This window comes from Phytophthora infestans, genomic scaffold, assembly GCF_000142945.1.
Source record: "Phytophthora infestans T30-4 supercont1.1 genomic scaffold, whole genome shotgun sequence".
In the NCBI taxonomy this organism is placed as follows: Eukaryota; Oomycota; class Peronosporomycetes; order Peronosporales; family Peronosporaceae; genus Phytophthora; species Phytophthora infestans.
Genome location: NW_003303758.1, coordinates 6,409,637 through 6,435,757, shown reverse-complemented (window position 1 = coordinate 6,435,757; position 26,121 = coordinate 6,409,637). Strand labels below are relative to the sequence as shown.

Sequence of the window (26,121 nt, the reverse complement as noted above, 5' to 3'; positions counted from 1 at the left end):
TAAAATTGATATACGCTGGCTTCTCAATTGGACCCATTTCAGTACTAAACGGCGAAACGATGCCGTCGGAGCTACTCGAGCGCGTGGAGAAATGGGCCGCCGAGACGCCCAGCAAGGTACGTTATAGCCGCCTACTAGCTAGTTCGATAGCCAAGTGTTTGATCTATCACTGTGCGAGTTTATGGGGCGCAACGTCTTCATCCTCTCTGATTATTTCCTTTCGTATTTGATACTAACCTGCGTGTTTCGCTTTGTGTGTGTGTGTGTGTTTTTTCTTTGCTGTAGACGATGCTGTCGTTTGCAGACGATAAAGGCGCTGTGACAGCCTCCCTCACCTGCGCGGTATGCCGCTCGCCGTGGTCTTAAAGTCTCCTACACGTAGAATACGTGATATGATGCTCATTACTGATACTTTTACGTATTCGGCAACCTTAGGAGCTCAACAGGCGCGTGCAGAACCTCGCGTGGCTTCTACTGTCCTCAACGCAGCAACACAGCAGAGGGTTTGTTCTGGGTGCCACTAGTGCTGCTATAAAAAATGACTGAACGTTTGTATTGTTGTTGGTTGGTACAGACTGGGGCTGAGTCAAGGAGACCGAGTGTTGCTGGTGTATCCTCCAGGTTTGGACTTTATCGTAGCCTTTCTGGCATGTCTGAAAGCCGGCGTGGTGGCAGTACCCGTGTACCCGCCGGACCCCCGCAAGATGAAGAAAGACATCAGTATGTTTGTGTCAGTGACACAGAACTGTCAGGCCAAGACGGCACTGACTTGCTCAATGTACTTCAACGTCAAGAAGATAGCGGCGATCAAAGACAAGTGCACTTTCTCTGGTGCTGCTCAGTGGCCAGAGCATTTATCCTGGGTCGTAACGGACGATCTGGTCGACACCAAAGGGATTGACCCAACCAAGCACTGGCTCACCCAGTCACCTTCCACCGACAGCACAGCATTTCTTCAGTATACGTCGGGGTCGACCTCAGCTCCCAAGGGAGTGGTGCTCTCGCATGGAAACCTGAACCACAACTTGCGCACTATCAGCTCAGCGCTCCACGCTGGACGAGATACGGTGGTGGTGTCATGGCTGCCGCAATACCACGATATGGGTCTTATAGGCGCTTACCTAGGCACCATCTTCAATGGTGGAACGGGTGTGTATCTGTCCCCGTTCAGCTTTATACGCGACCCATGTCTGTGGCTCCGACTGGTCTCCAAGCACCGTGCCACACACCTCCAGGCTCCGAACTTTGCCTATTCGCTTCTTGCAAGGAAGAGCGACCGACTTACTGTTGGTCTGGCCAGTGGGCAACAAGTGGACCTCTCCAGTGTGCGGCACATGATTAATGGTGCTGAGCCTATTCAAGGTGAAGCCATGGACAACTTCTACCGCGCTTTCTCTCCTTTTGGCCTGCCTGAAGGTGTCGTGAAGCCTACGTATGGTCTGGCAGAGCACACGGTGTACGTCTGCGGTGGCGGACAGCAAAGACTGTGGGTTGACAAGCAAGAATTGGAGAGTAACCGCGTCTTCCGAGTGGTGGAGAAGACCAACACCTCTGGTCTGGTGAAAGAGATGATCGGCTGTGGTGTGCCATCCAGGAAGGACTACGGCATTGACGTCTGCATTGCCGATGCAGAAACGGGGGAGGAAAAGCCTGAAGGAGAGACTGGCGAGATCTGGATCTCAAGCGCTTCGAAAGCTCAAGGCTACTATGGTGACGAGATGAGCGAGTTGTCAGTAGAGATCTTCCAGGCTAAGGTGGTCGGAGATACTGAGGGCAAAACGTTCTTGAAGACGGGTGATTTGGGGGTGATTTACAACCAGGAGCTGTTTATCTGTGGTCGCATGAAGGACCTGGTGATTATTCGAGGTCGTAACCATTACCCACAGGACCTGGAAGCCACCGCAGAGACCCACGAAGAATTACGTCCAGGTTGCTGTGCGGCCTTTTCATATGTGGCCGATGGAAATGCTGACGATGAACAGCTGGCAGTAGTGGCGGAGCTGCGTGATCCTGCGATGACCAGCAAGGCAAGTCTGTGTGGAAAGATCCGCAGTGCCATCGCACGCGAACACGGCGTCAAAGTGACGCTGGTCGTGTTATTGGCGCCTCGCTCCATCCCGAAGACGACGAGTGGGAAAATCTCGCGATCACGATGCAAGAAAGCGCTCGAGGAGAAGACGCTGAAGGAGCTTTATCGTAATGAAGATATGATCGCTGAGATCCCAGTCGAGGATGGCGGGGGCGATGAAGCCGTGGCAGGAGAGACGATGAATCGAAACGTTAACGGTCCTCGCGTCGCCCCTACCCACAGTGGCGCTACATCGAACCTACCGTCGATAATCACGGGCGTGCCGCCTGACCAAGTCCACGCATTCTTGGTCGAAGAACTCGCCCGTACTCTTGGCGTAGAAACAGCACAAATTAACGACGACACGCCGCTACAGGAACTTGGCCTCGACTCGATGGCGCTGACCCAACTCCAAGGTGTCATTGCGCAGAGGTATCAAGTGCATGTGGAGGAAGGGCTGCTATATGGCGAGACGACTACACTTGCGAGTCTCCACGCTGGCCTTTGCGGTGGGGCGTCTAGTAACAGGACAGGAGGTGATTCCGCCCATGCCCCGAAGCAAAAACTCTTCTGTGGATGCATCGCGTGCTGAGGAAGGGTGGAGTGCAGGGTAATACAGATACATAACGTTGATTTTACAGCACGTGTAGCTGGTGAAGACGAAAAGATTTTAAACGTGTAGAGCAGACAAATGTGTTTGAGATCTCCTACTTCAGACCCAATATTTTTGAAGTTGTATTGTTGCAAAATGCACAAGGTACCGACGCATCTCTATCACGTATTATTTAAACAAAACAATTTAGTTATCAAGTTCTTCTTCGGGATGTCGTGACGCGTATCCACAGCATGGCGCACTACGGGCACTTCTTCCAGCAACCGTCGTAGCAGCTCCCAAACAGGTTCACTCCACAACCGAAAGCTTGTAGGCGTATGAAATGGCAACGCGCTTGAGCTTCTTGGGAGGCTTGCCAGTGCCAGAAATACGGGTTCTCCCTTTCCGTTGGCCGAGCGTGAGGGGAGTGCGCGCCATTGCAAATTTCTGGGTGGATAGTTACAGTTTAGCATGTTTTTTGTACTCTGAATTAGGAGATCTAGACTTGTGCGCTGTTCCATTCTCGATATGTGATTGGTTGGAGGGCAGTCTGAATGAGGAGATCACTCTGAAGTAGGAGATCTCAAATACGGTATTACAAGAGAGGCACTTTGACGGGCAAAAATGCAGAGATCCGAGTAACAACGACGGAGATTTGGACGGCTCAGTCGATGTACTCGATAGAAGCCGATGATGGCGGCAGCGCGAGCGTTCCTTTGTCCTCGACACTCTCCGGTGGAGACATCTGGTTAAGGTAACGTTGCTGCTGCGCCGGGTGCACCTGTCCTCCGTATACTTGCTGCTGCTCCATGATCTTCTTGCCTTCAATAAACATCGAGCGTAGCAATGCCTGCTGAGCAGCAATCTGCTCCTCCATTTTCGTGAACGACGTCGGTAGCGGCGTAATGTTCTGCACCTCGTCGGGCTCCTCCAGCAGCACAACAGCGTCACCTGCAATGGGGGTCCTTGCGGCTCTTGATGTCCGAGCTGCTGCGGTCGCTCTGCGAACTGATGCTGGTAGAGCCGCCCGAGGCGTCCGAATTGTGCCGTCGTCGGTCTCCGGATGCTTGCCGCGCGGTGCGAGGAGCACCGATATCCATATTTCTACTGCTTCCTACAGACGTAAGCGTAACCAGCGACTGCTCTTTCGCTCCATCTGCCGGCTTCTCTCTGTTGATAGCCGAAAGAACCTTGGTAGACCAACCAGCGTACGAAATGCCCGATTTTTCTCCGCTTGTACCACTGGCTCCTCCTATTGAGCTCGTCGACGAAGATGAAGACGCAAACGAGTGGTTCTGCTGCGGGTTGAGTTCTCTATCGGCCGAGTGATCAGACACGGAGCCACGAGCAGGTGGCACCTGACCGTAAAACACCTCGCTGGCTCGTGAAGCATAGGACGACGGCACATTGGCTTCGTACGCCTCTTCCGGGGCGAGATCGATCCCTGCACTTTTGGCTGCAAGCGCGCTACGACGCTCCTGTCGAGCCTTGTTTATACATTTGAGGCAGAACTTTTCTACGCTGACGATGAAGCTGTTGCCTGTCTCCGGGAGCATTCCTGGCGGGAGCTTGCTGGACTGGATGCCAAGCTCGATGGTGCAAGCCCCGCACATGATTTCAGCGCACACGCGACAGTGGTGACGCGACCGCAACAGGTTGAAGCTCTTGAAGCACACGGAGCACGCCGGACGTTCGTTGTTCGGCACCCACGCTTTGTCTGTAATCATACGACCACGCACGAGGAACTTTGCGTCTGCGGCCGTGGCGTGGTGAAGGGCAACCGTGAATAATGTCGACACGACGCGGTTCGCGAACCAGCTGGGAGTATTGCGATTACCATCGAACCGGTCTTCCGAGAACATCGACACGTCCACCTTGCCGCTGGATGGGCCCATACTACGGAATAGCCAGACCCACGTGCCGGATGTGCGTGCGAATCCAAAGTTGCGCTCGTTCCCGTCGCAATCTGCCATGCTAACGCTCTGCTGGACCTTGACAAGCACTTTCTGTCCCTTGGCATCCTCCATCGTCTTCGAATACTCGACGACCAGCGTGTCTCGGCAGCTGAACACCGAGTCAACAGAGCTCTGGAAGGCGAGCCATTTGACGCCAAGGAACTGGAACGGGTCGTCATTTGTCGCCTTCTCGCGCACCTGCAGCACCGCCGAATCAAGGAAACTCTCTTGGTAGCAGTGAGCCATGTAGGCGCGCTGATCTTCAGTTGTGGCACAGTTAACGGCGTACTCGAGCTCTTCCAGCGACGTGTCGAGCTTGGCACGCAGCATCGCTTTTCTCTGCAGGTTGCTGGCGTCCGCTGCTTCTTTTTGGCGGTAGATGACGCAGTTTTTCTTCTCGAGGTGCGGTTTCCAGCTCTGGTTGCGGTACTGAGGACTCAGACTGGGGTTGTCCAGCCACGTGGCCGGCGAGTTGATGTAAGTCTCGGCGATACTCTGGAGCTTGGTCTTGAACGCCTCGAACTGCTCGGTCGACACGTTTACGGTGGGTAAGTGCTCAGTGTCCAGCGGGAAGCGGAAACTGTCGCCCGAGTCCTTAATGCGGATGACGCGGCCAGTTCTCATCCACCCGGCGCCGCCGCGCGGCTGCTGCTCGTCGCCCTGTCCGGATCTGAAGCCGATGCCTACGCCCATAGGAACGGCCAGACCAGAGTTGCTGCCGGTGGAGCTGTGGCTGCCCATACTTCCGCTAGTACCGGCGTACGGGGCGCCTAGTGACGTAGTAATGCCTGAACTCTGGGACGAGATGGGCTGTAGGCCTCCTGGCGGCTGGAAGGCTGCGAACGTCGTGCCGCTGTTGCGCTGGCCGCGAGGCTGGTTCAGGAGCGACGAGCTGGAGCCATTACTGGCCACGGACGCACTTGCAGTGTGCTGCAAGGACGCGTACGGCTCGCCCATACTGTGCGAGCTGCCGACGCTTGAGAGCACGGGCCCACCGCCCAGCCGAGAGGCCGTGGGGCGCTTGGTCGTCTTGGCGCCCGGCACTTGGAACACCGTGAAGCCCACGCCGTTGCTCATGTCTTGGGCGGTCTGCTGTCTATGTAGGTGGCTGTGCGTGTATGGGGGCTCCTGTCGCGCTGTCTTTTGTGAACGAGCAGGCGAGGCGACTGAGTGGAGTTTCGGTCAGGAAGTGGCAGAGGGGAGCGGTGGTCAGAACAGTCACGCGTAGGACCAAAACACTGTCATCAATAATAGAACTAATTTAATTAGAAATCACAGGCTATCAAACAATACCCACATACCACTCTGTTCCATCTCAAATCTAACACTTCTCCTTTGCTGACATATTTATTAAACTAATGGTGTGATTTAGCTAAACGAGCCTACTACGGAAAGCCCTGCCTTAGCTCTATAAAGCAGTATTTTTTTGGTAGATCATAGTCAAACAGCAACGAAGTACAGAGCAAAAGAGCGTCATTCGTTTTGACGGGGTGGACGTCTGGTTTCGCAGTGGGCTTCCCAGTGTTGGAAAATTGCTGAGGTTTTCAAAAGAGATCGATTTTGCTACGGTCTTACAAGATGTGAAAATAGTTCTTCAAAAGCTGCTGTCTGTGCCGCGTTTGCCTGAAAAACGCTTTTGACCAATTAATTGTACATCTATGTATTTACAATCTGACAAATTTTAGATCTCGCAAAAGGTGAAAATAAATGGGAGTGACGTCGTGGCCCACCTCGTGCACATGGGACAGTGCTGGAGGGCTTCCGGCTTGCGGGTATACCTCGTGTAGCGTATACTTTCCCCCCCACTCATTTTTGCAGCGGGGGCTAATCAGCAGCAGCCAGGAAGCCATGCCGCCCGACCTGCGCGTCAAAGCGGCGGTGCGACCGCCGCGCCACGGAGGAGGGGCGAGTGATAGTGAAGAGGGGGTCGACAGCGACGAGGAGTGGTTCGACTCGTCAGCGGAGTCGTCGGGTACCGGCAGCTCCACGTCCGAGCAGCGTCGATCGGATGTTTCTGACAGTCTCCAGACAATCCAGAGCGGTGAGCAGCCAGTGGTGATAGCTCCACCACTCGAGAAGAAAGACTTTAATTACTGGGGCGCCTTACACGCGTATCTAAACGTCTATTCAGCCGAGACATACCAGGTAACGTTTGATGCACTGCATATGGTAGCAGGAGTCGTATCGCATTATCTAACTGGTTTGTGCGTACAATTGCTGAGTACAGAGCTTCCGCGTTCGCACTAACAACAAGGTCGTGACGAGAAATAAGAAGATTCGAGACTCCGGGTCTACGAAGCCGCTTGTGCCCGAGGGGTGGACTCATTATTCGAAGACTTTCGTCTGCACCCACGCAGGGAAGTACAAGCCGCGTGGACAAGTCAAGAGAAAGCGGCAAGAGTCTAGAGCTTTCGAGTGTGACGCGCAGGTGTGTGACGCTCAGTCGGGCTCAGTCGGGCTCAGTTGGGCTCAGTTGGGCTCAGTTGGGCTCGGATGGACTGAAATGGATTTGAATGGTGCTGTTGGTTGGCCATGCATGTGCTCACGTACAATTGTATCGCTAGGTAGATCAATGCCGGCGTACAAGTGACCGACTCGGCTGCAGCAGTTCCCACTTTTGTCCTGCGAATTACTGTTGCCCGTTTGGAGCATAACCATCCGCTCTCCAGACATACTTTCGATCATTATCCACACAACCGGACAGCTATTGAGTCTGAGCTGGCCGGGACTGTTAGCGAGCTTGTCAAAGCCGGAGCCAAGAAGAAACGCATCCTGCAGTTCATCCACGAGAATTCTAGCTGCTACCCAACGAGCCAGGACGTACACAATCTGGTGCGCAAGCTATAAAAACAGACCCATACAGCTCAGACGTCTGCAAAGCGATTGAAGCAATGGATGACTGAGTTCAAGCATGGCGAGTACAGTACCATCCCCAAGGTAGCTGGTGGTCTTGAGCTCGAAGACGGCTTGGGTGATACTGGTGGCGTCAGTCACCAGACTAGAGACAGCGAAGTAGTGACAGAGGCGATGGGAGTGGTGCAAGTTATCACGTCTAGACTAGAGGATACTATGAGCCAAAGTGTGTCGTCTGCTTCTTACGTGGAGAGCACTCAAGTATGCCCAGACCAGTCCGGCTCAGTTGGGAGCGAGACGGGCACAGATGGAGGTGAGGTGGTTTCATTTGGGAACGAGACGGGTGCAACGGGTGGTGAGCTGGTCTCAGATGAGAACGAGACGGGCACACATGGTGACGAGTTAGTTTCAGTTGGGAACGAGACGAGCGCAGCTGGTGGTGAGTTGGAGGTGGAGACATCTCACGAAAATGACGACCATAGCGCTATGCTTGCTTCAGCCAAGTTAACCGATGATTTTCAGATCGTGAGTCCCCCAAAATCCAAGGGACGTCCAAAACAAAAGCCACGGGCTGTTACAGCAAAGTGGAATCAAGCGATAGTAATGGTAGAGGAAGACTTGGAAATGCACGAACGCCAAATGAGTCTACTGACAGTTTATGAACTACTGGACGGCGATCCCATTTACAAGATGACACACGAGAAGCTGCTGCAGCTCAAGGAGTTCCTGTTCGCCACGAAGCCGAAGCCTCCCATCGCCCACGAGATAGCGAAGCTCCTCCCCCCCACAAAACCACTGATGCGACCAGAAGAAGTGATGCGAATCTTCCCCATTAAATTAATTAACAAATGTACCTCCAAGGTCACGGCCTACCAAGCAAAAAACCCGGGAACGTTGGAAATGCAGCTGGCGCTGGAGATTGTTGGCGCTGGAGTGTTCGCGAACTCTACGGTATCGCTCATGAGAAAGTGGCACACCGCAGTAAAATTCGTCAAGAAAATCAAAAGAGCTATAACCTGGATTGATCGATTAGACTTCGCGCAACACGGGAATTCTAGCTTCTACGTCGAGGAGAACACCACTATACCTAAGCTGTTGAAAGATTTGCCAATTCTGTCGAACGAGTATGCAGACTTGGTGGACCTGGCTTCGAAGGACACCCTTAGCGCCCAAGTCATGCAGATGATTCTACACAAACTGTTTGGTGCGGATCCTAGTGCTCTAGTGATCGACCCGTCTAACATGGGGATTTCAAATGGAGCTTTAACGACAGACATCAGGTATTTTAAACTGGCGTTGGCTGGAGTAACGAAGAAGATGAAAGTGCTGTTTCCAATCAACTGCAACAACAACCACTGGTGCGCTGTGCTAATGGATTTGGAGAAGGGCAGAGTGTACGTCTACGACTCGATGGCGTCCTCCTACATGATCGGTGTCCGTGCCGTGGCACAGAAGATGATCATGATGCTGCCAGACGGAGTCAGACCTAGTGCTCGCTTGGTGACTCACGACCCTGAACTTGGCGTTCAGTGCGACAGCTATAATTGCGGTGTGTATGTCTTGCTGGTATTTGAGATGTTCTGTGGGTCAGAGCCGCTCGGCCACCTCGACAAAAAGACTCTGCAATGCATGCGCTACCGCTACTTGCGCATGTGTATAGAAGAACAAGGAAGTAGCAGTAGCTAAGTCACTGAACTTGTTGCATCGAACTATGTTTGTCAAGTTATATGCTTGATAATGTCTTTAGTAACTGAAGGGGATAACCTGCTCAGCAGAACGCTTCTATCTCTGCGGACTCTGGTACTGTCACTCAGCTCGTTGCATCGAGCTGTGTTTTGTTGAGTTATATGCTTGACAATGTCTTATGTAATTGAAGGGAATAACCTGCTCAGCAGAATGCTTCTATCTCTGCGGACTCTGGTACTGCCGATGTCGATCCACTTCGGCTCTTTGGCATCTTTCGGATATACGTGTATAGTGGTTAAGTTTTAGGCCGGCTCTTTCGATTTGGGTGCTTTGCGCGTTTCGCCATCAGTGCAGATCTCGTAATGTAACCCAAATTGGTGTTTGCAACACTAGATCTTTACCTTCACCAGGTTTTAATAATAACGCTGGGGCGCTCGTGTGAGACAAAAACACAGGAGTTAAACTTGAGCATCCAGAAAATAATTGTGATGCATTCGTTGCGTCTTCTACTTGTGCATATTGCCCATGAATGGCGACTTTACGGCGTCGCCGCGCCCGCGACGCAACTCGCGCTGCTCGGCTGCATACATTTTCGCCACTGGCAGGTGGATCAACCGCTTGTACTGCGTATGGAAGTCAGGCACGGCCGACAATGAATTAGTTGATCGTCTACCTAAACAGGGGCTACTCATGTTCAACAAAACTCGAAAAAGAGATAGTCATCTTACCGCCAGTGTGCCAAAGACCATCAGCACGAAGCCTAGAAGCTCGAGCCTGCCAGAGAGAGCGAGAGAGAGATTGAAGTTAGAATTGGGAAGCGCCAAAGCGAAAGAAGCACAGGATAAACCAACCAGCTGTAGGCCGTCCACTCCTCGCCTGGCGACGCCGAACCTTGCCACTGCACCACATAGTAGACAAAGAGGCTGAGCATCCAGACACCGAGCGTGCGTAGCGTCTACAAATTGAAACCCAGACAGAAGCGGCAAAAATCGTTAGCGAACTAGAAGACGAGAAGTGGTTTCATTCCGATGAACACCAGCCAAAACACGAGTGGACAAACCTCGGTAATACTGCGCATGACGGCAGACAAGTGCTTGGTGACGTAGTTTCCAGTGACATTGAGCGTGCCCACAGCCACGATGTAGGCCAGAATGAGCATTATGAGGGCGGGCGAGTTCTTCACCTGCACAAACGAATCCACAAAGTCTTCGTGCCATGTGGTTGCGAAAGCCGAACCCGTTGCAGGCGAAAGCGTGAGGATCGGCACCAGAATTACATAGAAGACCAGACCCCAGAGTCCCTCGAAGCCCACAAGCAGCATCGGGCTCACGTTAAGCGCCAACATCATGTGCTCCTCGACCACAATCTGCAGCGCGCACAGAATCTGCGCTGCAATGACAAAAAACAGCCCCAGCACCGCGTTAAATGCGTTGCCGTTATCTGTAGCCGTGGAATTTGAGTGGTGCCCCACGCCGGCATACCCCACGAGTGCAACTGCGAGCATGACGATCCAGATACTCACGTAGTGGTATCCGTACAGCTTCTTGCCCATGAGTCGCACCGAGAAGAACGCGCTGAAGATGATGATTGAGCCTCTGGCCATCTGAAACACTGATGATGAAATCCACAACAGCCCGACATTGCACAGCACGGTCTGCAGCAGGTCCAGCAGCGATGGAAGTGCAATCGCCGCCATCGTACGTAGAGACACTCGTCCGTGCTGGTCTCCCCCTCCTCCCAGCAGCCTTGGAGCCAGGAGTGGTGACTCTTCATTAACGTCTTCACTGCTATGCGGTCGATACTTGCGCTTAAGCGCTTCTACCTTGCTCTCGGCCTCGGCATGGCCCGCGTACTTGCGTTTGATGGCTGACATCTCCTCCTCGGACGGCGCAGTAGCCACATAGCGTCGTCCGTCCTTGTACATCCTCAACACCGGTGTCTCCAGGTACTCACGGTGCTGCGAGCACTTGCGCATGTACAAGAAAGCCAGACATAATGTCATGGCCACCTTCATCTGCAGCACGCCGAACCAGGGCTTGGCGAAGGGACACAACGTCGTCTCCTCTCCGGTCTGTGGGTCCACACAAGTTGCCGTGCCATGCGAGCGCACCGCATACTCAGTTTTCATGATAACCGTGCTGAAGGTGCCAGAAATCAGCATAGCGATAGCCGACAGAGCGCCCTCGCGCTGAAGATGCTCGTGCATTTTGCTTGAGCAGGGAAGGTGGCAGATATTACAGCTTGGCAATCATTGGGCGGAGAAGGGGCACCAAATGAGCTCTTCTATTGGCAAAAAAATCTCATCGACGGAAACCCTATTTATAATTGCAAACATTTTTGCACATGTATATTGGCCGAGGGTATCCATATCATGGATACGTCAGATAATGGCTGCAAGCTACTTGGCTCCATGCACTCACTTTATCATCTACCGCGTTCTCTAAGGCATTTGTCTTGGTAAGGAAACCACGGCCACCGCCACCACCGACTCGCTCGTCGATGTGCTGTTCTTCCCGGACCCTGCGATGCCTTGCAAAAACTTCCACTCGGGTGAAGGGTGCACACGCAAGAACTGCAAGAAAATTCACGACCAGGGCAGCTCGCTCTTAACGATGCTAGGATTCCTCAAAGGCGCCACGAAAGCCATGGACATTTGCGTCTTCACTATCACTTGTGACGAAGTACACGATTGCTCGTACAAATGGATTGTGATAAGTCCTGACCACCGTTTTTATTTGCAGATTGCAGACGCCGTGCTGGAATCTTTCGACCGAGGCGTTAAAGTCCGTATCATAACGGACGACGGCCAGGCGAAGGGCAAAGGTTCCGACATTCAAAAGTTCATCGATGTGGTACGAGAAGTCAGGCGACACAATTATACAGCTACAACGTCTAACTCGTGCAAATGGCATTGTCGGCAAATCGGGAATCCCTGTGCGTGACGACAATGCGCGGACCTACATGCATCACAAGGTGGGCTGCCTGTGCTACTCATGTCTTAAACTGCTGTACTCATTTGTGCTGTCGTTGCCGTCAAGTTCTGTATCATTGATAAGAAGATTTTGCTGAACGGTACGTTGTTGCCTATTTTACACAGACGGTAATGTGTCACTGACAGTGCTGCTATTAATATTAAATTGTTGCAAGGCTCTTTCAATTGGAGTCGTCAGGCTGTTGTGGGCAACAACGAAAACCTCGTCATTCACAAGGACGGACCCATCGTCGGTATGCCTCGTGAGGGTGTAACAATCGATCTTGCTTCTAACTTTGATTACACCGCTCACCCTGCAGACCGCTTTGATAAACACTTTGATCAGCTTTGGAAGAAGTACGAGCGCTAGGAGGTCTTCATTATCAACGGTACATAGGTCACCGGCACGGCAAGGAGGAACGCCTGCTTCACATTCTTGCCGACGCTGATCCTATAATGTAGTTAACGTTACTGTAAATCAAAACATACTTCTTTTCACCAAGTTAAATGCATGTCTTCAACTTGCAAGTAAACCGCTCATCGCCGCTGCTGCTGCGACTCCATTACCGCCTTGAGGAAGGCCAAATTCTTCTCGTTCTCAATCCGTACCAGCTCCAGTTTCTCCTTCCTGTCCGCTTCGCGTTGCTCGCGTCTTTCCCTTCGATCCTCTTCTCTCGCCTGGCGTCGTTCCTCCATCTTCGTTGCCAACGCCTCCTTCCGGAACTCGAGCTCTTCCCTCCTCAGCTGAAGCTCTTGTTGCCTACACTCCAGTGTCTGAGCCATCACGTCACGGACGGATACCAGTACACGCTCCAGGTTGTCCTGACAGTCACCGCCGCGCGGGCGCTTGCCTAGGACGGGGCGACGCTCCGACACGGCCGCCTCACTCTCCTCCTTCTCTCCGTCTTCGCCCCGTTTCCGAGTCTGATTCAGCTGCTGATGATCCGTCATCGCCTCGTTCAGTTCCTGGCGCGACACCGTCGGGGGTGCCGAATAATCGGCCCGGAGGCCAAGGCGCACCTCTGGCGGCATGTCCGAGCAGCTAAGCGCATGACGAAGCAGGTTCGCTGGACGCGCGTTACACACCACCGAGCGACAGTGCAGGCACGCAACATCCGGGCTGCGTTTATCTGCATCCGCGGGCACCGTCGTCACGAACTCCTTCCAAATGGGTAGCAGCGGACGTCCCATGCTTCTTTCCCTGTTGTTTCAATCTTTGCTGGAAAGGTACCACTACACGTACCTCCTCAAAAACCCTAAAAATCTAAAATGTAAAAACTCCTACCTGGATAGGGTATTGGCATTTAATTAAACTCCTAAGATTTTATATCCAGGATAAACTTAAGTATGACTCTGGAGTGATACTACTACTACTACTTCTCTATTAGTAGTAGTATCACTAACTTTATCACAGTATGATAGTATTATCAAAGAACTATTTTTTTCAGGAACCCTGACTTAGCTGCCAGAGGTCTAGCTGGGAAGAACGTTTTGGATACATGCCGCGTTATATATCTAAAACAGTGGACTACCTGCAGACCGCAGGCTGCGTTATCCCGCTTATATTTGTACAGGGGATGTTTTGCCGGGTACATATTCGCCGCTAGGTCGTCCAAGCTTGTTAGAATGTAGCGGCAAGGCTGCAGTCGGCCAAAGCACAGTTGGAGTCGCACCATAACTTTGCGTTATATTGTGTGGTGTGCACAATAATGCTGAGGATTTTGTTCTCCACATTCGATGAGTTCTGCGGCGAAAAACTTCATATCAGCAAGTGTTGTCTCATTTATGTTCTGCTGTAGGGGTTATGAGGATAATGTGAAGGTAGAGTCATTTGCGAAACGTCTCTATTATGTAGTGTAGTGATTTCTCCAGAGTTGCGGATAATCACTCGTCAACTAAGAGCGGCAACATCGAAGATGCTCAAGTGACGAACACGCGATCACCTAATGCACGGTGACGCCAAGGTGCAAGAGACTCGTCGGTGTCACTACCGAACACTCAGCGGATATTGGATATGGTCCAGATGTCATTCAATCCAGGCTGTCCTTATTATTAATAATGTTTTCGAATTCGCATTCAGCGACCAAGAACTGACCATCTACGGTACGAACCATCGGTGGTGATGAGCTCTTGAAGGCACGGTCGCCGTCTGGAAAAGGGCGCGAGCTGTTAAAGATACGCATGCGCCGCTGCAGACGATGCTCGGCGTGCAAGAAGATCCATAACGGATCAGAGCTCACTTGATATTTGTATACATGATTGGGACTTCTTATCAAGAATAGATCCGAAAGGGCAAACATAAATGAGGCTGCGTCAAACAAAATGATACTGATGAACCTTAGTACGAATCGCGATTTAAGCAAAAGCGGGGCGTCTCCTCTATCTTTTGAGCCCTTATAAGCTACAGATTGCTTAAAACTGAAGAAGTTGTGGTCGCTCAAAAATACCATCTCCATTTATGGGCTCTCGAAATGACGATACATTTAGGAGTGTTGTGAGCTCAATATTTTTTCAATTTTAAAAATTCAAGTGTTAATTAAAAGTTCTTGCTAAAAGCAATTGAATAAGGGTAGTTTTACAGCTTTTTCGATGGAAGTTCACAATAAATGTCACTGTTTCGGCTAAGTGCGAAAAACAATTGGCTAACTTTAAGCTCGAATATTTCGATAGCTCTAAATGGTTCATCAGTATCATTTCGTTTGACGCAGCCTCAAATACAGAGCAGAATTTCCACTCAAGCACACAGAACGACGTCCGGCTTCAAGGTAAGCGTCTGGTCATGCTTGGTTGAGTGTGTTATGCCTGTCGGTGAGCTCGAAGCTCTGTAGGGAGGGTTCAACCGGCAAGTCCAAGACACTGTGTGTGTATTGGCCGATTACGATCGGGAACTTTACGTGACGGCTTATTGTTGCCTATTTGCACGACTGGGAAGTGCTTGTATTGCGTCTCTTTTATTCTTCCAACCGAGTGTTATACATTCGGTGCCCTCGTAAAAGGCTTCCCCGTGCGTGGTACCCTTCCGCTGTTGGGACCACGAGGATTCATAACACCAATTAGCTTTGCTCGTGCTAGTAGCGTGTTCTTATTTTTACTGGTTTGGCCTATATAAGTAGTTTACAAGGTCCAGTCGGTCCCGGTGCAAGCGCAGAACTGGGGTCTTCATGTCCGCCCGAACATCGTTTGCTATCCTAGCAGACGTATTGTTGTGGGAGCTTCCTAGCTACATTTGTAGCTAGATTTCACGGTGGAATTCCAACACCACAATTATCAAACACTCACTCAATACTATGTTTTACAGATTTTGCGGTCCGTCATGCGTGGGTGTCATACATCCAGGCGTGGTGACACCTGTCACACCAGCTTCAACCGCTGGAAAACGACCGCTCTCTTCTGGAGGGCTGAAGCTAATTTGGGCTGGGTCCGACTCGGATTCCGTGCCGTCGCCAGATCCACCTGTCGACACCGTTGCTGAGTGTGCCGTGTAGAGGCGCAAAGCCTCTGCGAGCTCAGTCTCTGTTGGTAAAAAGAGGGTTGTGTCTTCGAGCTAAGCCCTGGCAAGAAGAAGGCTCATTCTTCGTCGGAGCTAAAGCCTGGCAAGAAGAAAGCTCAGGCTCCCGCAAGCAGCGCCTGTCGATGCTCTTGCGGTATCCTTCGCACAGGATCCAGCTTGCCTGGTGTCTGAAATCGGTGTACCGGTTTCTGTAAAGCACTCTAAAAGGGTGGATACAACAGACGACGTGTGGGATCTAATACACACTCTAAATGTTTACTACAGACATAAGGATCCATGGAAGCCGTCTACGGGGTTGTACGAGAATATCTGTCTGCTTTGCTTGCAGGCGATTCAGTCGCGATCCAAAACAAACCGATACAGCTGGGAGGAGGTTCGGCGCAACACGAAACATGCTAGTAACGCGAAGGACCACATCACGTTGAAGCATGCGGATCATCTACTGGAAATTTTGGCGGAGCAGACCGCGACTGAGAAGTCCAAGAAGGATGATTTTACTGCTGGAAATGATGCGGAAGCCGTGTTGGACTTAACACGTGATCCTGATCAAAAGCCTGTTACAGTAGGTGGAACGACTACTTGTTGTGAAGAGGTGGTCGGAAAAGGGGGAACTACTTCACAACGCTTCTTCAGAGCGAGTAAGAAGACGCTGAATGTCCTATTCGAAGTGGACAGACTTTGGGACAGGACACATTTCGGTCAACCTTCTCTCATATAAATTCAAGTTAAAATGTAAAGAAAGGCCATCCAATTTCGGTGAATATCTCATTACCCATCAATTCTTGGAAGTTATAGTTTTGGGACGTGAAAGTACAAGGTAAGGTCTTTAGTTTGGTATCACGCTCCTCGTTCCGTATCTCAGAATATGACACTAGATAATACTCCCGGATTCTAGTCCCAAACAATGCCTGTTTGAAGCTCGATTAGTGGTGTGTTGCACATCATCTCCATTAGTATATATTTCAGTTTTGTTGGCCCTCAATGTCGAGCAAAACACCATTTTATATTCCACATGCTTTATTGAAGGTATTTGAAAAGTGGCCCGAAATATCTACACTACGGATAATATCCAAGCTCCTGATTTCGCAGGGTTTACCGCAGACAATATGCTCGTCTGAGGCGTTCCATGACGTGACTTGCACGGCAACAGAAAATCGCACGTTTCCAACTTTGGGTCGGGATCGGCTACTCAACGGCCAGTTTCATTTATTTCGTGACCTTTTGGATGTGCTGCTATCTAACGAGTTTGAGATGGCCTGCAAGCTCAAGTTCTTAAATCTGATCCACGACATTTGGACAGGTAGTAAAGAGGACAGTATTGTCGGCGCTTCGGTCGCTTTTATTGACAGCTTAGGGGCTGTTTCATTTGATAATAAGTTAGGAATAGCAGTCCCGATATAGCAATTCAAATGAAACGCATTCGGAATATCTTGGTAGCGTAGAAATTGATATCACTTTGTGAAGGGACTTAACTCAGTGGCTAAACTGATCACTTTGGACAAACGGGGGTAGACAAGGAGCTAAACGCCGACTACAGACGGCGCTTTTGCGCAGCAAGACTCGCAAAGACCCCACAGACGCAGACAGAAGCACCATGTTGCTGGAATCACCGAGTTCAGGCGCTTCATTAGGCGTATTCACCGGCCTACTGCTATCCGAATACTCCCCAAAGTTCCTGTACGCTCCGATTGGCCTCGATCTACGCTGCAAAGCTGTTTTGCGTGCTGTGCTGACCTTAGGTAATGTCTACTAACTGCTAAACGTGAACCTTATGCAGGTACTGAACACAAAGACATACACGCCCAAACAAACAAGCTCATATATTTACTGAACTGGGGTTCACGCTAGAAAGGTATTGTTATATCTACTGGTGATGTGCTTTATTAATTTATCGTCAAAATCTCTTATGTGCTCACGACGTCATGTTTTACTCAACGATAGAACGATAAGAGAAGCTGAAGCCCGCTTGGGCAATCAAAGAAAAAAAATGCCACAAATTGGACTGTGGAAGAGGTATGACATGGACAACTTATCTTGAATCAAATAATTGGTGGTACTGACAGTATGTGTGTAGACTGTCGAGCTACTGAAGCTTCGCTTCCAGGCGGAGGACATCATTGTCAGCTATATTAGGCAGGGCAATAACAACGACGAGAAGACGAGCTAAGAGATGGTAGCGTCGCGCCTGAGCACAGCGCGTGACTGGGAGTCGTGTCGCCGTCGACTCAAGACTTTAACCGCGCAATACAAAGTAAGTAAACGCTTGGAGATGTATAGTATTTGATTGTAAACTCGCGTTTGGTTGCTGGTTTATAGAAACTGCTGAGAGAGGACACACAAGCTGGCAACAGCGTTGAGGATGCTGTAGTTTATCCAGCCTATTGGGATACAATGCTAGAGTGTTTGGGGCCTTTCAGCGGGCTGAATGGAAATGCTATTGCCGACAGTGAGGGCAGTCTGACCACCCTTTGTTCTACAGAGGTAGGCCGTGATGGCTCCGACCGTGGTGTTACCTCTGACAGTGAAGACGCTGAGCACCAAGCAAACACCGAATGCCAGCGTCAAACGAAATTCAGACAAAGCAAACGACATTCAGTTTTCTTGCCAGCCAAAGATGCACCTGTCAAGAGATCAAAGAAGGACCGTGACTTGTCGACCTTGGCGTCGTCAGTCTCGACGTTGGTCGACCATATTGTCGGGCAGCCGGCGGCTCCAAAACACGTGAATTGTCAACGGTCCATGCAGATTTGGCGTTAGTTCGTCAAAATGTTGCTGAAGTTGGAGATCGGGTTGCCGACATAGAGTCCAAGCTGGACGCAATAGCAGACACTGTGGCGGATTCAGTGACGAAAGCAGTACTGGCAACTGTAACTGCCATGTTGGCCCGAAGGTAATTGTTTGCATTGAAATTAAACGGTGACGGAATCTACTAACATGCTAACAATTTCACTGCGTTTTTGATGACCTGCTTGTAGTTCTTCTGCCGCGCCTTCGTCTACTTGAAAAGTTTTAAAGCATCCGTTGCCATCGTCATTATGATGAACCATGCTATCTTGCGTGCTGTTGTCTCTTTCTCCAAGCACCAGGGTTTCCAGCTCCAATCGGGTATTGCGCTCGTGCGTTAAGGCAAAGTTATCTAGCACGAAGCAACTTGCAATAATTTTTTCGTCTTCAACGTCGCTGTTCATATCGAGTTTTCTTCTCAAAAGTTGGAAACGGCCTTTGACAGCCCCAAATGCCATTTCCACCGGCATGCGTGTTCTTGAATGTGACTTGTTGAACTTGTTAATTCCAGGGTTGGCTCGCTCGTTGTGGGCAAAGGGTGTGAGTATGTAGGGGCGTAATGCATAGCCAGCATCTACTATGAAGTGCATACCCACAGGCAACCTTTGTTTGACATACTTCCCCATTAGACTCCGGCTCCACACAGACTGGTCGCTGCAACTCCCTGGTCTAGCTGAAAAAGTCATAAATCTCTGATGAACATCCACAATAGCCATCACATTGTAAGCTGGAAACCCCTTACGACAGTACCATCCCCAAAACGCCGCCGGGCGAGAACGCTTGATTAGAGTTTCATCAATAGCTCCAGCTACACTTGGAATTCCGCATACACCTTCAAAACCTGACGCTACCTAAGACCACTCTAATACATTTCTAGGATAAAATATAAAGCGTCCATACAAAATATGAATAATTCGAGTTAGAGCGCGGGAGCCTGAAGACGTACTGACACCAAATTTTTGGCAGACGTCTTTCAAACTCTCACGCGATCCGAGGTAACAGAGTACAAGAGCTACATTTTCCCTAAGAAAAAACTTTCTGTTCCTACCCAAGGAATTGGGATTGCCCTTGTAATATGCTGACCATTTGGCCTCGAGAAAAGTCACAATAGCTTCGAAGCACCCACGCCCAACCCGAAAAGCGCTTCGAAAGCTGTCGTCATCCTGTCGACGGTCATCATTGAGTATATATTTTTTTGTTCTTACTGTGTGTACTTCCTTGTCAGCATCGCGCATGCACCTACCGTCAACGTTAAACAAAAATGCATATGCACAAATTATCACACAGACAACGGCAGCAGCGACTTCGTTGTCCATTGCGCTTTGCTGAAGCTATTTGGAAACTGACACCCGGCCTTCTCGAGTCCAGCCATGATGTATCGGCTTGTACAGGTAATCCTTGATATTCTCTTTATTCTGACTTTCAAGCTCAGAATAACTTATTCCTTGGATTATCTTACTAGCCAATAAAAGCTTTGTATTCCTTGCCAAAGTTAGGGTAGAATATATTTGCGGTATTCCTATTCTACTTATTCGCAAATGAAACAGGCCCTTATGGTGATTTCGGTTGATTGCCGTGCTCGCATGCGTCAAGAATGACGACCGCAACGCTCCGGGGGTCGCCAAGGCTATCGACAGTGCCTGTAAGACAAGGTACAATCTAGACATCAGAAATATGACTCGTTTTACGATATCTGACAAGACCCCTTCGGTGAAGAACGTTTTCTACCACCTCGACACGGAGCAGGGAAGCTGCTCTATGCGTCTTCTGCATTTGCGCATTGGGTATGGGATTGGGCTCAAAGATAACATCCAGACGAACACTGTCTGAAACGAAGAGACACGCTCATAAGGCTAAATAGTAACTACTGTCACTCCTGGAGGTTCCCTCGACGAGGGTGGCGAGGCGATTGACAAGCTCCGCAATCTAAACAACCCCTCTAGGTCACCCAAACAGCGCAACACCCTGATAAATACCCAGGAGGCGTTTTCGTACCCAGAACTGGAGCCGATGACCGACCTAGACGAGCGAGTGGCCTACACGTGCAAATGGATTCGACGGTCAGTAGTTAGCTATGCGGCATTCGACACGTACTTTCAGTCTACAAAAGATTCTACTAGTGCAAGTACAGCACTGACAGCAAAGGGCTGGGTGCTCGCCGTCGATATGGAGGCCCCCACGCATTCCATACCCAGTATTGACCTAGTGGAAGCGCAGAGCGAGACTTGTCTCGTCATACATGGTCGTCTTCCGGCGACTTGCCGAGAACAAGTTGAAAGCCTTCAAGCTCGAAGTCATGACTATTGAGGCTCCTGGAGCAAAAGATGGCTACGAGGCGACTCACCGACGGGTCGTGAGGACACGTGACCACTTTTCGGACGCTGACAAGACCTGCCTAAAACGGACATTGCTGCAATTACAAACTGGTTCCCCCAGGTGACCAAGGAATGAATGACTTGTGTTTTGCTAGATCCAAGAGCTAAGTCTATGCCAAAACATTGTGGCAATGAGTAGTATTCCTCAGAAGGAGGAGAAGGCAATGTGGGGTTGATTGCGTACGCGACGAACACCGTCACGTGCTCACCCATATGACAAAACACGGGAAATATCGATGTCGCATCAGTCATGTTCGCAGAGTAGCCTGCTAAGTCAAGATTCTTCGCCATTTTCATCGCCCGACGCTGACGAATTACTACTAGGGGTCTCAATTCGAGCCACCAAGGCATGGGACGAGGCCGAGGAGACAGAGATCAGCGCGGGCGCCGATGCCATCATGCGAGAATGGCTGGATTTAGAACCGGAGTGGCTGGAGGTCGCCCAACGACATAGCCCTAAAACCATGATCGAAGAATTGCCAAATGATATGTTGATTGGCGCGCAAGACGGAATGCACTACGCACTTCAGAGTCTGTACAAGAACATCGACGTGTTGAAGTGGTTTCAAGATGAAGGTGACATTCTGTTTCCCTCTATCGCGCTGTTGACGCAGATCCACATCGGGAAATTTTCGTCTTCGGCATTTCAAGAAAGGGTATTTTCTACGGAAGGGAGAGTAATGGGTCCGTTTAAGACCGGGTCGGATAGCCGTCGAGCCTAAAGACAGCTTCTGTTACGGCACAATAGGGACGAGATCGTGAAAATGAAGCAAGACGCGTCGCAAGGCCACCGAGCCGTAATTTGTAGTTTGGGTATAATAATAATAATAATAATAATAATAGTACTGCTACTACCGGTTTGTAGAAGCCCAACTAGTTTCAATAAGCTTCACTCCGTGAGGTCCTAATAGTACTGGTACTACTACTACCTGTTGTTTTAGGCTACTACCAGTCCTGGTCCAGTGTTTTAGGAGCCGAGTCACTCTGACCCAAAACAAATCTAACTTCTTATACTAAATCCAAAATTAGCGTTTTTCAAAACTTAGACAATTTACTTCAGCACTTGATAACATGTTCTATAAGATCAAGATTGAATTGTCGAATCCATTTCAGTGGGTTCTCTTCTGGAACGCGACTATGCTATATTACGCATTCTAGCATGGCATTTGAAGAACACACAACTGAGTACGAAACCCACATAAAATTTACTGTTTTAGCGCGAAATCTGAACTGGTGGTGGGAGAGCGATCACTACGAAGCAGCGTTGTTTTTCTATTACATCTCATTTCCAAACCAATTCAAATGGCCCTTACCTACTCCGTGGAATTTAACAAGCAACGATCGCTCAGGTTCAAGCCGGTAGTACCATTGTTGACGTCGCCACTAGTTGGCGTTCACGAGAGAAATTTACGAAAGCGACTACAGGCGCTAGCAGAGAGCGGGTATCTCAAACCAGCGAAGTCAGGACCCAAACTGCTCTTACCTAAGGCGGCCGAGAACCACCTTTCCGACTGACTCGTTGGCCGACAGCTTGTTGGGCACCCTGTCGATCGCTCCGTTATCATACGGAAGGCACAGGAAGTAGGGTTGCTGAGTTGTGGTGAGCGTGTAGTTGTCTGCGAACTATGCTGAATTTTCGTATCATAAAACGTATACGCTGGTAATGGCCGTACTCGTAAGACGAAGTTCTACAGTGGTTCTGCCATCTGCGTGCAGACTAAATTCGAAGGACCATTAGTACGACCAGAAAACGATATTTTGTTCAGCTGTGGTTTGGTAAGATTAGCCACTGGCACTATTGCGTCGTAGAAATCTGATAGAGATCACGGATCTTGGGCAACGTAAAGCTTAGTAGGAGCGAAGGAAATAGTCACCACTCGGGGGGAGGACCGGACCGAATACATTTGAGGGGAAGAAGGAAGACTATGAAGTGATTGATCTATCGGAGCTTATACAAACCTAAATTATCCAATCATTTGGTGCGTCCAATCACCAGCATTTGTCCGATCATCCTACTCGTCTAACCATCGGTGGCGTAATCAACGTACCGCAATCATCGCGAGATGTTGAATCGGTTCGGGTTACGGGTCATGGATACATACCGTCCGAAACCGGTACCCCTCAAAACGCCCCCTGACTGCGAACATGCGTTGAGTCCGAGCGCCGTCGTAAGGTCCTTGTGGTGTGGTCCTGGGAACGTCTTCGTAATTACGTCCGCCAGCATCACAGAGGTATGGCAGTACTCCAGCTTGAATTCACCGCACTTGACCTCATCACGAATGTGATGATACTTGATGTCGATTTCTTTAACCGACCGTGGCTCACTGGCTTCTTGGTCGGCTTGATGCATGACTGGTTGTCTTTCAGCTTCTTGAGCTCTGGTCACGAGTCACCTGCTGCCGTCAACATCTTACAAAGTAGGCGGCGAACTCACTTGGCTTCTTAAATAGCCAAGCTTAGTGCGATGTACACCGTTTCACTTGTTGATAGCGACACACTTGACTGCTTATTGCTCCCCCAACTCACAAGTGCACTTATCAAAAGGAACGTGTAGCCCAAAGTTGACTTGCGATCGGAGTGGTCACCAGCCCAGTCTGCGTCAGAGTACCTGCGAAAGTCCACCTTGTCACCAGGCTTGAAGCAGATTCCATGTGACTTGCCTCCTTGTAGATAACGAAAAATTCGCTTCGCCGCAGTCCAAGCTACATGTGAAGGCTCTCCATGAAACGAGAAACATAGCTCACGGCAAAGGCAATGCCCGGTCGTGTCGCGGTCACCAAATGCACGAGTGCGCCTACAGCCTCACGGAGGAGCGTTCACCTTGATCGATGCGCTGCTTGGACTAGTCGAGAGCTCAAATCAGCTGGACTTACCACCACCTTGCACTCATCCATATCAACACACTTAGGTATATCGTCGACATATCGGCGCTGGTACATCGTCACGCTGCCGTCGGTGTTGTACACCAACTCAATTCCCAGTACGAATGACTGTCGGTCATTTCGAAACACTTCTTTAGATCGGTCTTGGTGCTTGCAATTAGGTCGGTCGAACTACCAGCCATCAAACCGTCGTCCACGCAGACCAGCATAATCACGCAGTGACCATCCACAATATTGATGTAGAGACACGGGTCGTATGCCGATGCTCGAAAGCCAATGGAGCACACGTCCTCGTCGAATGTCTCGTCCCACACGCACTATGCCTGCTCGAGACCGTAGGTCGCCTTCACCAGTTCTAGGCAGTCGAAGTGCCATCAAGCTCGACACCTTCTGGCACCATGCAGTGCACCACCACCCTTATTATGCCGTACAGGAATGATGTCACCACGTTTAGTTGGCCCAGGGTCCAGCCGAGGTACACGACCAAAGCAATGATCATGCGCAGCGCCACATACTTCACCACGGGTAAGAGCGTTTCCGTGTAGTCAATGCCGTACTCCTTCTTGAAGCCTTTCGCCACGAGGTGCGCCTTGTAGCTCTCGATCGAGCCATCCGTTTTGCACTTGATCTTGAACATCCACTTCGTACCGATGGCCCGTTGACTGTTCGGTAACTTGACAGCTCGAAGCACACCGCTAGTCGCATCTATTGAGCTCAGCATGGATGGCCTTGCGCCAATGCACTTGATCAGGCCCGTTCATCGCTAATTGAAGCGTCCCGGCTCAGCCAAATCACCAGCTTCCACTGATCTGCCTCTTGCTCGCCAAAATACGGGCGGCGTTCCGTCGTCATTTTCTTCATCATAGACACCTTTTTCTTCTTCATCAGCCACATCAGCGTCATATGGCACACTAGGTCGCATTGCTTGATGCCCAAACGAGATTTCCGGGGTGTTAGCTTCTTCTAAACCGGCTGCCTGCTGTGCCGCGCGCGATTTCGTTGTCATGTCGTCATCGTCACTTGTGCGGTACTTGCGTTTCCCTGCCTGCTTATATTCCGCTGGACCCGCCGCTTCAGTATCGTTGATGCCAACAGAGTCGAAGTCGAGATCGAAATTTTCGTCGTCATCGCCTGAACTAGCCATCGAAAGCTCAAAGTTTGATTCGTCGAAATCGACATCGTGACTGATCACCACCTGCCCCGCCTCAAAAGCATAAACTCGATACACCTTCGACACTTCTTCATAGCCCATGTACAGCCCAGCGCGAGCCTTGGGATCCCACTCGAGTATCTTCTTCTTCGGAGTTAAGACGTACGTCCGACACTTGAACACACGCATGTGCTTTACACTTGGCTTGAACTTGTACACGCTCTCATATGGAGTCTTGGTTTTGATCTTGGGTAACGACAGGCGATCCTTGACATAAATGGCAGCCATTGCCCCTTCGCCCCGGTAACACCTTTTCAACTTGGCATGGTGCAGCATGCTGCGACCAATCCTGACGATAGTCCGGATGGCACGTTCTGTCGTGCCGTTGGTTTGGTGCGCGTACGGAAAAGTTGCTTGCTGTTCGATGCCTTGATTCTCGTAGAGCGCGAGCTCACGGGCTCCGTCATGGCGCACGAACTTGACCCGCTTACCGAATTGGCTCTGTACCTTCGCGTGTAGCTCTCGAGGCATCCTTCAGCGTCCGACTTGGGAAAACGTTCATGCGTCCGCTGGCTTCGTCAGCGATGATCAGCATATACTTGCTTACACCCAGCGATTCTTCTTCAACGGGACCGCAGATGTCGAAGGGAAGCAACATGAACGTGTCGTAGCTGCGCTGTCGGCGTTACTGGAAAAAGGTTTCTGGACCATTTTCCCATGCTGACATCCGCGGCAGACACTTTGTCCACTTGACTTCAAAGGTGCGGTGGCGTCCTTGATCATGCCGCTGTTGACTATCTTGCGTAACACGTGAATAGGGGCATGACGCATGCGCGTGCAGGTCAACGTTTGACTTTAAAGCCACTGCGTTTTCCGAGCATATTGGTGTGCGCAGCCAGTAGAGCCCGTCCACAAGGTCTGCTGTAGCGACCACTTCCTTCGATTCCTTGCGCGCAGCGTGCATGGTTTCATCGTCGAACACCACTTGGAACGTGCAGCTCTTGTTGATCGGCGGCACCGATAAAAAAGTTCTTCATCTTTGGTACGTAGAGCGCATTGTTAATCCCGATCTCGCGCTCGTCGCCGATGGACAGAACCACTCGCTCGATGAAAAATCCCGCATCCTTGATAATAACGTTGGCGCCATCAGTGACCTTCATCTCGCCTTCATCTCGTTCGTTCCGCTTGCTGAACTTAACCTTTCACTGCAGATATGGCGCGTCGCACCGCTGTCGACCGCCAAGCCCGGACATATTCTTGCCTGTCGAAATTTCACGCTCCAACGAAACTGCAA

The 26,121-nt window shown here is 50.5% G+C and overlaps 6 protein-coding genes across 6 annotated transcripts; 3 read left to right on the top strand and 3 right to left on the bottom strand.

The window, feature by feature from the left end:
- Positions 1-59: 59 nt before the first annotated feature.
- Positions 60-2,749, top strand: PITG_01128 (putative fatty-acid-CoA ligase, putative; the record flags this gene model as incomplete). The annotated part of the gene is made up of 3 exons (XM_002909600.1): positions 60-116; positions 436-503; positions 575-2,749. 3 exons carry the CDS (start codon positions 60-62, stop codon positions 2,658-2,660), a joined length of 2,211 nt encoding a protein of 736 aa, XP_002909646.1.
- A 514-nt stretch (positions 2,750-3,263) lies between these two features.
- On the bottom strand, positions 3,264-5,791 carry PITG_01127 (uncharacterized protein; the record flags this gene model as incomplete). Its single annotated transcript, XM_002909599.1, has 1 exon — positions 3,264-5,791. The coding sequence occupies one exon, from the start codon at positions 5,690-5,692 to the stop codon at positions 3,608-3,610; it is 2,085 nt and encodes a 694-aa protein (XP_002909645.1).
- A 3,869-nt stretch (positions 5,792-9,660) lies between these two features.
- On the bottom strand, positions 9,661-11,360 carry PITG_01125 (Drug/Metabolite Transporter (DMT) Superfamily; the record flags this gene model as incomplete). Its single annotated transcript, XM_002909598.1, has 4 exons — positions 9,661-9,777; positions 9,883-9,928; positions 10,006-10,109; positions 10,215-11,360. The coding sequence occupies 4 exons, from the start codon at positions 11,358-11,360 to the stop codon at positions 9,661-9,663; spliced, it is 1,413 nt and encodes a 470-aa protein (XP_002909644.1).
- Positions 11,361-11,679: 319 nt separating this feature from the next.
- On the top strand, positions 11,680-12,495 carry PITG_01124 (uncharacterized protein; the record flags this gene model as incomplete). The annotated part of the gene is made up of 5 exons (XM_002909597.1): positions 11,680-11,835; positions 11,896-12,006; positions 12,193-12,226; positions 12,302-12,396; positions 12,481-12,495. 5 exons carry the CDS (start codon positions 11,680-11,682, stop codon positions 12,493-12,495), a joined length of 411 nt encoding a protein of 136 aa, XP_002909643.1.
- Positions 12,496-12,662: 167 nt separating this feature from the next.
- On the bottom strand, positions 12,663-13,316 carry PITG_01123 (uncharacterized protein; the record flags this gene model as incomplete). The annotated part of the gene is made up of 1 exon (XM_002909596.1): positions 12,663-13,316. One exon carries the CDS (start codon positions 13,314-13,316, stop codon positions 12,663-12,665), a length of 654 nt encoding a protein of 217 aa, XP_002909642.1.
- A 1,970-nt stretch (positions 13,317-15,286) lies between these two features.
- On the top strand, positions 15,287-21,517 carry PITG_01122 (uncharacterized protein; the record flags this gene model as incomplete). Its single annotated transcript, XM_002909595.1, has 15 exons — positions 15,287-15,322; positions 15,573-15,640; positions 15,901-16,198; positions 16,738-16,936; positions 17,587-17,649; positions 18,116-18,314; positions 18,439-18,526; positions 18,612-18,752; positions 19,387-19,415; positions 19,532-19,603; positions 19,789-19,811; positions 20,282-20,480; positions 20,638-20,773; positions 20,891-20,966; positions 21,120-21,517. The coding sequence occupies 15 exons, from the start codon at positions 15,287-15,289 to the stop codon at positions 21,515-21,517; spliced, it is 2,025 nt and encodes a 674-aa protein (XP_002909641.1).
- Between the last annotated feature and the right edge of the window lie 4,604 nt (positions 21,518-26,121).